This window comes from Carica papaya, chromosome 1 (assembly GCF_054855325.1).
Source record: "Carica papaya isolate Zhongbai chromosome 1, ASM5485532v1, whole genome shotgun sequence".
In the NCBI taxonomy this organism is placed as follows: domain Eukaryota; kingdom Viridiplantae; phylum Streptophyta; class Magnoliopsida; order Brassicales; family Caricaceae; genus Carica; species Carica papaya.
Genome location: NC_142309.1, coordinates 6587405 through 6599786, shown reverse-complemented (window position 1 = coordinate 6599786; position 12382 = coordinate 6587405). Strand labels below are relative to the sequence as shown.

Sequence of the window (12382 nt, the reverse complement as noted above, 5' to 3'; positions counted from 1 at the left end):
CACAAGAGTTTAAAACACATATTCACTCAAAAGGATCTCAACATTTATAAGAGAAGGTGGATAGAGCTTCTTAAGGACTATGATTGTGATATCTTATACCATCCTAGTAAGGGCAACGTGGTAGCCGATGTACTCAGCAGAAAAAGTGTAGGTATCTTAGCCCATTTAATAGTTTCAGAATGCAGGCAAATTAGGGCCACACAACAGGTTTGACTTTGGGACTTGAGGAGAGTCACATGTTTGGGTTATCTGATCGTCTAGCCTGAGTTAATCTAGAGAATAATGGAAACTCAGTCAGCTGATCCCGCCCTAGTAGCCCTCAAGAACGATGTAGAACAGGGAGTTAGCTCAGAATTCTGAGTATCCGCCGATAGGTTACTCTGATTCCAGGACATGGTGTGTGTTACAGGTGACAGTGAGTTAAAGAAAAACATCATGACAGAGGTCCATATCTCAAAATTTGTCATGCATTCCGAAAGCACTAAAATGTACCAAAGCATGCGATCCCGATTTTGGTAAAATATGATGAAAAGAGACATAACTAACTTTGTGTCTAAATGCTTGGTATGTCAGCAGGGCTAGGCAGAGTATTAGCACCAAGGCGGGTTACTTCAGCCATTACCGACCGCAAAGTGGAAGTGGAAACATATCACCATGGACTTCGTAACAGGGTTACCTAAGGCACACTCAGGACATGATGCCATCTGGGTAATTGTTGATCGGCTTACCAAGTCTTCCCACTTCTTGGCCATCAGAATGACCGATCCCTTGGACAAGTTAGCAAGAATGTATATCCGAAAAATAGTCAGATTGCATGGAGTCCCAGTGATAGTGGTGTCTGACAGGGACCCCAGGTTCACTTCTCGGTTTTGGGGTAGCTTTCAGCAAGCCATAGGAACGAAGCTGTCCCTCAATACTGCCTTCCACCCTCAGACTGATGGACAGTCAAAAAAGAAAATCCGTACACTTGAGAATATGCTCTAAGCTTGTGTCCTTGACTCCGGGGGCTATTGGGACAACCATCTATCCTTGATAGAGTTCGCCTACAACAACAGCTACCAAGCGAGTATTAGCATGGCTCCGTATGAGGTATCATATGGGCGCCCATGCAGATCGTCGATTTGTTGGGAAGAAGCGGGCGATAGAAAATTATTCGGTCCGAAGCTAGTAGAGGAGACTACATCTAAAATAGTTAAGATCAAGAAGAACATTCAGACTGCTCAGAGTAGATAGAAGAGTTATGAGAACATCTGGAGGAGAGATTTAGCGATTGAGGAATGTGACTGGGTGTTCCTTATGGTCACTCCTTTTAAGGGAATCAGTAGGTTCGGCAAGATGATGAAACTGAACCCCCGATTTATTGGACCATTTGAAGTTTTAGACAGGATTGTACTGCCACCTATAGACTAGCACTGCCTCCAGAACTTTCTAAGGTCCACAATGTATTTCATGTGTCCATGCTATGCAAGTACAACTCGGACCCCTCTCATGTCTTGGCGCACGAACCTTTTCCACTCCGGGAGGATTTATCCTATGAGGAAGTACCAGTCAGAGTATATAGAAGAGTTATGAGAACATCTGGAGGAGAGATTTAGCGATTGAGGAATGTGACTGGGTGTTCCTTATGGTCACTCCTTTTAAGGGAATCAGTAGGTTCGGCAAGATGATGAAACTGAACCCCCGATTTATTGGACCATTTGAAGTTTTAGACAGGATTGTACTGCCACCTATAGACTAGCACTGCCTCCAGAACTTTCTAAGGTCCACAATGTATTTCATGTGTCCATGCTATGCAAGTACAACTCGGACCCCTCTCATGTCTTGGCGCACGAACCTTTTCCACTCCGGGAGGATTTATCCTATGAGGAAGTACCAGTCAGCATTGCGGATCGAAAGAGCATATTACTCCGCAACCGGGAGATATCATTTGTGAATGTCATATGACAGAACCACATACCAAGAGAGGCCACATAGGAGCTAGAATCAGACCTTAGAGCCCAGTACCCCTAGCTATTCGATCGAGAGTAAGAGGCAAATTTGAAGGACCAAATTTCTTTTAAGGGGGGAGAGTTGTAACATCCAACATTTTATTATTTTTATTTTTATTAATTATTATTATTTTTTACATAAATATAATTATTGTTTATATGATTTTAATTTAATTTATTTAATTTTAATTTGATTTAATAAAAATAAAAATAATAATAATAATAATAATAATAATAAGAGTAAAAAATTAGTTAGGGATTTAATTGAAAATAATTTTAGGAAAAAGAAGTGAAAATTTGGGTTATAGGGGTGTTTTTGAAAGAAAAATCGAAAACTGGAGGGGTCAAAACATAATTTAAAAAAGTTACACCACGCCAGCTGCCCGATCAGCAGCCTCGACCAACCAAAACCCGCTAGGTGGCAGAGACGCTGACGCGGGAGGGCACGCGGGGGGAGCCACATGGCTGATCCACGTGCGCGCGATCAAACGGCTGAGATCCGTTCCCGCGCGCACAGACGACCCAGATTGCATCGCGCATGGACGGTCCAGATTGAATCGCGCACGGACGGTCCAAATTGAATCGCGATGAACGGTCCAGATTCACTCCCTATTTAATTGCGATCGGACGGTCCAGATTAAAAGCAATGGACGGCCCAGATCAAAAGCGAATGGGTATAAATAATCTCATCCGCACCCAAACCCTAATCCTAGTCGCTAGAGCCTCTCGGTAGAGAAGACAGCCTAGCCGCCGGAGAGCCGACCGCTGCCACCCGCCGCCGTACCGAAGCAATTTCTGACCGTCAAACGAGGTAAAAATTTCTCCTCTTGCACGAAATTCAATTTTAAACCCACCAATGACTAAATCAGAGTGAAAGAACCGGCCGATTGGCCGAAAAATATCACTAAAATTCAGCGCCGCTGCAGCGGGGAGTTTCAAAAAATGCCTCCGATGAGGCCTTTTCTGACTCCCGTTCGATGTGATTTTTCCACTGTTGCGACCACTGTTTCTTTTTCTACAGGTTGACTGAAGCAAAACACCTAACCGCAATGTGAGCCAAAGGAGCCGCCGGACCGGAGAGCCCCACTACCGGTGAGTTTCGATTTTCTGCATTTTATCGGTCCACCAAGGGCCCTAAGTGTGTTTTTTTGTAGGAACCGGTGCAAGTTCGGCTGAATTCGGCCAAAAGCAGCCAACCCAAGGTGGATCGCTGCCGTGGGCGACGGCGCCGTCGCTGAAGCACGGCGGAGCCGCTGTGCCGGAATTCCAAAATTGGCTAAGTAGGCCCTGGGTCTGATTTTTAGGTTATTTGGGAACTTGTAAGTACCGTAAGCATGTTTCAGTTCCCGAAGGAAAATTCAGGGAACCTAGGGACGGGCCGTAGGCGCAGTAATCATATAGTTTTCAGCATCGAATCAAGTAAGGACCCCTCACTCTATTTCCTATCATGGAATTGAAGTTTGAATAAATGATAATACTATATTTTGTACAAATTAAATAGATATGCATAATTAATTACGATTGCTAATGGAGCCCGAACTAGACATTATTCTCTGTCGATTCCTGTTTGATTTATTTTATATTTTAGATGCACATGGTATCTGTTTTATCTATTTTATGGTTTTAAACAAATGTATCACTGCATACTTCACTACTGTTTGATTTTGGGAATCTAAGATATGATTGCATTGTTGGATGCACGTTACTTATTTATGTATTTATATTTGATTTGGTGATGGAGACTAAGGACAAATAAGAATGGGATGTGATCTAATAAATAGATAAGATGACAGCCTCACTAGATATCCTGGGAGATGGTGGACAGACCGAGTTCGTAGAAAATCCTACCGTGAACGTTGTCTCATACCGGACGGGGTATGGGGACTTGGTCATTTGGCGTTCATACCGAACGAGGTATGAGGATGACCTGCTTTACTCTCATACCGAACGAAGTATTGAGGTTTAATGTCTTAGTGTTCATACCGGACGGGGTATGGGGACGGTCATGGAATTAAGATTGTTAATGAAAAGGGTTCACGTATAGCGGGGACACCCTTATGGATCCTCATGAATACTAGTAGGCTGGTGAAATGAGAAACGGTGATAATTAGTTATTGTTAATAAATATGAATTTATGATATGTTCTATGTTACTGATTGTGCATGAAGTTATGATCTATATGATGTTATTGTCTTTATATGTTATTTTCACAGTTTTTCCAATGGTAAGAAAAAGGAAAAATGGTTTTAATTTTAATGAATGTATTAGTTTAAAATTTGTGCTCCATTGGTTGTTTTTGGTTTTCTAACAACCTTTACTTTTGTGATGACAATATATTGTGATGTCATTACTGTGCTAGTGTAGCTCACCCTTTATTTCACTATTTCAGATCAAGATGACCCGATTCCCGAGCCCGATCCGCAAGAAAGTTACGAGTAGATGCTAGATACTTTATAGTTTCTTTTATTTTTCCATTTTTCGTATTTCTTTCAGAGAATTTGTTCCGTGATGTTTGTTAGTACTGTTGAGTTATTGTGTAAGGGATGTTAACTTTAACTTTTATTTTACTTTTGCACTCAAATTATTACATGCATTTTTTTTAAAATTTTCGGGGTCGTTACATGTAGAGTCTGGAGTGGTGATGATGCGACGGAGGCTGAAGAGAAGAGAAAGAAGAGCTATTTTGGTGAGTGAGGCAGTGCCGCATAGGGAAAGAAAGAGGGAGGTTGAGTTGAGTGAGTTCTACCAACGAGTTGGCTTTTAAGTTTTAGGAAGTTAGTTTGTTATATAAACTTATAATATATACATAAATATATATATTTAATTTCTATGCAGAATATAATGTATACACGTATATATTAAAAAAAAAAAAAAAAACATTGGGTTTATAAACTAGAAGATCAAAAGTTACGAAGACAAGTAGAATAAAATAATATTATTTAGAAGATATAATCACACGTGAAACACGCCAAAACAGGAGACATGATGTGTCCATAGGAATATACTTATATAGCTTGGAAAAGAGCAAAGTGTCGTTAACATGTGTATGAATTAGACTTAAAAATATTAATAAAAGTGAGATTTGATGAGGAAATAAAAATTAATAGACAATAAATATTAAGATTAACTTGTGAATAAAAATTTAAAAAAAAAAAAAAAAGAAAAGGGTGGAAGCAAGTTGAGCAGAGGGATGCAGGGAATGTGCAGAACATGGTGTACATTTGATGGTCACATGCCTGACTCCAAATGCTTGTCTCAGCAGCTCAGCATGTGCCTTCCCATGTGCCCTTTTTCTCTTCTAATCCCTCCTTTGCTGGCCCATCTCACCTTCACATGTGCCCTCTACGGAAGCCACCTTCTTTTTCTTTCTTCTTCCTCTCTTACCCCCGTCCTAATTATCCAACCAGTTTTAAAACCCACTAGTTATATCTTCCTCGAGAATTTGCCCTTAAACCCAATTCCAATTTGTGAGTTAAAACTCACTGGTTATATCTTTAACCTTAAACCCAATTCTAATTTGTGTCTTAACTCACTAATTGCGTCATTTCCATGAAAATTTAATCTTGAATTCAGTCTTGATTGGTATAGAAATGTAACGACCACTTTTTTTTAAAAATATATTAATAAAGTAAGAAAATAAGATAATAATAATAAAATAAAATAGAGGGTAGGGTAATATGAGAAAGCAAGTAAGAGGAGGGTAATTATGGGAAAATAAAATAAGCATGTCCGACTTCACATGTGGCGTTACAGACAGGCAGGCTTTTGCTGCCATGAATTCTTACTGTAGCTCGCAACTTGTGCCCCTTTCTTTCCTTCTCTTCCCGCTTTCATTTCTCAAAATTTTGTTTACATTTTTGGTCCCCATTTTCTCTTTATTTACAATTTTACACCCTTTTTTTTTTTCTTTTCTTTAAAAATTTAACCATTTTCAAATTATAAGGAACAAAAAATAAATTTATGTATGTGCATACACATGCCAAGGGGACCTATACATTCGCCCACTAGAAATAGGACCCCCCCCCCCCCCATCAATTGCAAATTAATGCCCTTGCCCAGCTGGCTTTACCCTTTGCCTCTTTTGTTCCCCACATGAGATATTTTCTAATATATATGTGTATATATACACGTAATACATTAAAAAAAAAAAAGAAATTGTATTTTTGGAAATAGTTTCCTCTCTATTTATAGCTAAATCCATAAGATAGTAAAGTTCTTACATGCTGTATCAGCATTGTTTTCTTTCTTCACATCAAATAGTTTTTTTTTTAATTTTCACATTCACATGAAAATTCCCACCATATAATGAAAATTGGAAAATGTAATTTTAAATTTTGGGTTTTTGAAATAAAATAAAAGTGTTTGATTTCATATTTTTCAAGTTTAACTTTATTTCATTTTTCAATTTTGTCCTCACATTATCTTTTTCTCTTTTCATACGTCCGAACATAAATGGCAAAGTAATAGAAATCCCACATTCCCACTATCCGCAAAAAACGACAAAAGAAAAAGCTAACGGTGGCGTTTACGTAATAAAAACAAAATATAGTGGCAATAATTTAGCACTTCTTTACTTAAACCCCGTTAACAAACTCCAACCACCCCTGTAACAGGTAATTACTTACACCCCCCTGCCCCCCCCCCCCCCCCCCATCTACCTCTCTCCCTCTTCTTCTCCTTCTTCTTCTTCCCTCGCTATGAGAACCACAAAGAACCAGAAACTCTCGCTACGAAGAACACAGAGAAGGAGAAGAACAAGAAGAGTAGTAGCCCATGCACGTGCAGCTTGCAGGCCTCGTACCTGCTCCAAGCTCTCCCACAAGCTACGGGCGCTCAAGAATCTCATTCCCGCTCAAAACGACGTCGCCGGCGGTGAGAACGTCAGAGCTGAGAAATTGTTCGAGGAAACGGCGGATTACATTATTCTGTTGAGGACCCAGGTAGTGGTTTTGCAGAGACTGATCGAGTTTTATGGGTCTGGCGCTGATGATCAGAAGCAAAATGCTGCTGCTTTCTGCCATTGATGAGAGGATGTTAATGCTCTGGTCTTGTTTAGATTTTGCATGGAGGGTTAGTGTGATTACAGATGGGGGAAAAAAGTGGAGGGAAATCAGGAGAATTTTGTGTTTTTTTTGGAACACTTTATATAATACATCACCACCATCATATATATATATAACGTTTAATCTTTTATGTTGTAATTATCAACATCTCTCTCTCTCTCTCTCTCTCTCTTGCTATTTTTGGTTAATCTGAATTTACTTCATATATACATAGATAGTATATAAATGTGGTTAATTTCTTCTTAGGGTTTTTTTTTATAATTTAAATATACATGACGCTTCCATTTGTGTTCTTGGACAGGAATTATTCAAAAAATATATATATATATATATATATATAATTTTCTTCTTCACTTTTTCATTTACTTAATTAATTATAACTTGTTCGCAGTAGGAACTAATTAAGAATATTAAGTAGTTCCAACTTTGCATGCATCTAAGCCTATCTTGCCCATGAATATATATACATTGATTTGGATCATCTGTATTTAAGGTTAATATGCTATTAATTATACATATATCTTGAAAATATTAGGAGTAGATAATATATGTATATATATGGAGTTGATGGTAATTAAAGGTGTAAAAATGGTGAAAAGGGTTCTGAGAGCAATTTATATAATGAGTGCAGGAGAGCATGGGTTGATGGTGATAAATATATATAATATAAAATAATATCCCAGTGAAATGGAAAGCAGCATGCCATTGCTGCTGTTGCTGCTGCTCTGAGTTTGGACACTGACTTATTATGAAATTCCATGTGCTAAAGCCAAATTTTTAGGAGCATCTCTCTTCTCCCCCAGCTCTCTTTATGTAATTTCCATTGCTTTTACAATTTTCAGGCTTTTGCTCCCTTAAAGTTCCAATATTCTTCATAGTGCAATTTGAAATCAGTCCAATTTTTTTTCTTCCTTCACTTTTATTTTCAAAAGTTATTCAGCCAAAATAGTTACCTGACATTAATGTTATCATAATAAATTACGCCCTTCAAGTCTCTCATGTGAAAAATTCCATACCGACATACATATATATATATATATATGTATATCGAACAGCTTTCTTAAACTTGGATGAAGGAAAGAATGAAATTGCACCCATGATTATGAGTATGATTACTGAAGAATATATACATATATATATATGTATATATTTATATATGTGTATAATTAGTGAGAGCTGTACGTACTTGCGAATCTTAATGATAATCAAGAACATAACTCCCAAAGATTAAACAGTACGTACAGAATTCTCTCCCAAGTACTCATAAGTATATATATATATATATATATAGAGTTTATAAAAAATAAAAAAACAGAATTTAGACGTATTTTTTTACCTTTTTAAAAAAATTAATAAATCCCATCAAAATTATAAATCTCACTTGTAAATTAAAAACAAATAAACTAACCCAAACTGTCCCAATTATAAGATCACAGTTTTGGTTAGCAGCTGAAGAAAGGAGCGTTGGCATTATGAACTTGCAGTACAAGCGAATTAATTCCCCTACCAAGAATTTGTGTAGCCGATCACATGCATAAATCTAATCCTGTTGTAAGAGGAAAAACCCAATTGAAAAGGAAAAGAAAGTTGATAGTATTAACCTCCAAATTACAGTATATTGGTACGTATTCTTTGGTTTAATTGTAAACACTCTTAAAGTATAAATCAATTAAATCAAGTTCGAGGGAAAAAAAAGACTTTAAATCTTGATAGAGAAGTGATAGATAAAATAAGAGAGTTAAATAAGATATAATAAGTTAATTCGCGTAAATTCTTATTTTATTATGTGTTTAGATTTATTGAATAAAAATAAGTAATAACGTATAAAAAAAATTATATTTATAATGTAAATAATGATTATGATAGTAACAATAACAACAATAATAAAAATAGTGATAACAATACTATTAAAAGTAATAAATATTATTGAGATAAATATAATAGTAGTAGTAATTGATGATTATACTAATAACAAATGAGATTGTGATAGAGACAGTTGTAATAGACGATGATAGCGACATAGATAGTAACACTAGTAACTCTATGTGCAACGATAATAAGATGTGATAATAAAACATAAGTAACAATAATGAATAAATAGTTCTTGGGAATAGCATCTTTATAATTCTTATCTTTTTTCTTTTAGTTTCTTAGGATCGGTTTAAATCTCATTCAATTTTTTTAGCATTTTATTATATATAATTAAAATATAATTTGTTGCATTTAAGGGGAAACACCTCAGATTAACAATGTAGCTCCTTCACTCATGAGCTTTTATTTCCTTGAAAAGATACAAGGCCTGGAGCATAAAAAGTGAAACGCAGAGAAGTAGTAGCAGCAAATTGAGATGTACACTTATCTATTCCTTGAGCCATTTGACAAAATTCTCAAAGTTGTTGTAAGACCCACCTCCTTCTTTGATGCTACTCATTACCATTTCTTTGAGCTTCAATGCCCTTTCTTTGTACTCTTCATTCCCCAGAATTTGGTCCACTTTGTTTCTAATTTCTAATCTTGTAATGATCTCTTTCTCATCTCTCTTAACACCCAGTCCAGTCTTCCAAATATCACAAATGTAAGCATGATTGATGAACTGGTCAGCAAAGTGAGGCCAGCAAAGAATTGGGACTCCGTTACTGACACCTTCAATGGTGGAGTTCCACCCACAATGGCTGACAAAGCAAGCAATAGAAGGATGACTAAGGACCTTCTGTTGTGGTGCCCAACAGACTAACTTGCCATGGATGCTTAGTCTGTCTTCAAATCCTTCAGGACATCTATTATTAGGACCCAGAGCCCACAAGAATGGTCTGTTGATGAGCTCAAGTCCCAGGGCCAGTTCCTTGATCTGGATTGGGTTCAAAATTGTGATACTACCAAATGCAATGTATATGACAGACTGCGGCTGCTGCTGGTCCAGCCAGTCTAAACAGGCTGAATCTTCTGCCCAGAAGTTTGCAGCCGAATCATGGTGTCTGATTCTCGCTGGTAATGGACCTATGGGTAGAATTTTTGGATACAAAACTAATGCACCAGGTTCAAGGTCATATGTTGTGTTACATAGCAGCCATTCTGTCAATTGAACTGATCTATTGTTGTTGTTAATAAGCTTAAATATATTTTTCTGAACTTCTTTGCTCCCAAAGCTTGCCCACATTAACTGTTCCGTGTTCATGGCAGGCATTGTTGGAGACAACTTGAAAATTTGGTTTCCAGTAGGAGTTCCTGTCAAGAAATCAAAATTAAGTTTAACACTTTTTGGAAATTTCATCATATGGGTAGTGAGATTTTCAAATGGGTGAATACTAATTACTCACCATCATCATCAATAATTCCATCATCAATCAATTTCTGAATGCTGAAAGTCAAGACCAGTGATGCAGCTGCAGCAGGACAGAAAGCAGCTCTCTTGATTCTATGTTTCTCTGCAATTTCCAAGGCCCAACTAATGCTCTGATCAGCTATCACACAAGAGAGCTTCTCACTATCTGATCCATTCATTTTCTTAATCAGTTCCTCCACTTTCCCTGGCATGACCTGCAAAACTGCTTCTGATGTCTTACCTGCCTTCCTCCTTTCTTCTACTGAATCTAATCCATCTGTGATTGATACAAGATTTATACCATTCTGGATGATGTTGTCATCGCCGGCCAGTGCGTTTATAATGCGCTTATGATCGAACTCTGTGTTTACAAATGTAATCTTCAAACCTTGTTGAGTTAATAACTGGGAAAGCTCCATAAGAGGGATAACATGACCTTGCGATGGATAAGGTATAACCAGAACATGGGGATTACCCATTTCAGGTCTTGTCAATGGGTATGAAGATTGTTGGTTGTCCTTCAATTTTAAGCTTCGATCAAACTCATTAAGATTTTATGGACTACTGAACCAGTAACATAACAAATTCTTTTTAGGGGAGAAAAAAATTGTCTCAATGTTGTTTGTTTTTTTACTGAAAATACCCACGAGGGAATCTACTAATGTTCTCCTAACATCATTAAATAATTAGTAATGATTCCTTGTTTATTATTAGTTATAAGTTATCTGAATTACATGTTTGGATGTATTAAAATTCTTGGTGGAGATGGATACTGACATTCATATATATATATATATATAATTATTGTTGAATATGAAGTATTCTCTATATAATGATAATATTTTACATGGATCCCTTTGCATTATCAAACAAAAGCTACCAAACGCATAAAAGACATGAATCTTGAAATTCAGTTCTTTTGATTTTGATGGGTTACCAGAAATGCTTCTTATCCAGAGTGAATATCCATTTTCAATGGAAACTTACGATTAGTGTAGTATGTACAAGCCTTTAGTTGAGACTTGTTTTAGGTCCAAACCAAAGAAGCCGATGAAATTTTGCTTAAACCTACAAAACATTACAAAATTTTTAAAATGAAAAATGTTATAATTATGGACTTCAGAATTTTGATATTTAATATGATGTTATAATTTCATATCAATTGCCGAACTCAATCACTCATTATTAAAAAATACTTGAACTTGGTCTAATTTTATAATTTTAAAATATTACTAAAACTCATAATGCCTTTTGTATTTTTTGCTGAGACCCAGAAACTTTCTATAAACTTTAGTGGTATTAAAGAAGCAAATATTTATTAGAGCATTAGTTTGTACCCTGCATGAGAGATCTTTATATTTGTTAAAATCTTATCACTATGCCAACAAATGGGGATGTAGCTCAAATGGTAGAGCGCTCGCTTTGCATGCGAGAGGTACAGGGTTCGATCCCCTGCATCTCCACCTGACTAATTTTTATTTTTTTAACGTGCGCAGAGGAATAAATTTTTGTTCAGCAACTTAAACAAAATATAACTAAAAAATAAATTTTCCAAAATAAATTATTTTAATTTGGTACAACACAACTTAAAAATAAATCTTATATATATATATATATATATACCAAAAATAAAAGGGTATATCTTACATATGATATTGATGTGAAATAATTTTTAGGACTAGTTTTCAATTGGGTTGTTGACACTTTTTTTGTTTCTTGATGACATTATGTTTACATATTCATTTTTTTTTTTTTCTAAAACAAAAGCTTGCACTTGCCAAGCAGCTTAATCTCTATTCACGACAAGTAGAAGAAACGGTTTCAAAGTAGAAGATCAAAGCAGTTAATAAATTAAGTTGCTTTTCACTTATGTGTTTTGAAACAAAAGAATATAAAACTTTTACGTTTGTTCTAAACATAAGAGGATCGCAGTTATCTATTTAACAATTATTCCTGAATTGATTCTTATTTATTACTTTCTTTCGATATCAAATTAATTTGGTATAATA

The 12382-nt window shown here is 36.2% G+C and overlaps 2 protein-coding genes and 1 non-coding gene across 3 annotated transcripts; 2 read left to right on the top strand and 1 right to left on the bottom strand.

Annotated features, from left to right (window-relative positions):
* The first annotated feature begins 6630 nt into the window (after positions 1–6630).
* LOC110825900 (uncharacterized) lies at positions 6631–7189 on the top strand. The gene has a single exon (XM_022056443.2). The coding sequence runs from the start codon at positions 6686–6688 to the stop codon at positions 7010–7012; it is 327 nt and encodes a 108-aa protein (XP_021912135.1). The 5' UTR covers positions 6631–6685; the 3' UTR covers positions 7013–7189.
* Positions 7190–9294: 2105 nt separating this feature from the next.
* On the bottom strand, positions 9295–11048 carry LOC110824716 (UDP-Glycosyltransferase superfamily protein). Its single transcript, XM_022055241.2, has 2 exons — positions 10369–11048; positions 9295–10276 (listed from the first exon to the last, which is right to left on the bottom strand). The coding sequence occupies exons 1-2, from the start codon at positions 10850–10852 to the stop codon at positions 9411–9413; spliced, it is 1350 nt and encodes a 449-aa protein (XP_021910933.2). The 5' UTR covers positions 10853–11048; the 3' UTR covers positions 9295–9410.
* A 715-nt stretch (positions 11049–11763) lies between these two features.
* Positions 11764–11836, top strand: TRNAA-UGC (transfer RNA alanine (anticodon UGC)). Its single transcript has one exon. It is a non-coding gene; the product is annotated as a tRNA-Ala (tRNA).
* The last annotated feature ends 546 nt before the right edge of the window (positions 11837–12382 follow it).

Coding starts and splice junctions, on each gene's coding strand:
- LOC110825900 (XM_022056443.2), top strand. CDS start 6,686: ATGAGAACCACAAAGAACCAGAAACTCTCGCTACGAAGAACACAGAGA.
- LOC110824716 (XM_022055241.2), bottom strand. CDS start 10,852: ATGGGTAATCCCCATGTTCTGGTTATACCTTATCCATCGCAAGGTCAT. Junction 10,277..10,368: donor TGGAATTATTGATGATGATG/GTGAGTAATTAG, acceptor ATTTCTTGACAG/GAACTCCTACTGGAAACCAA.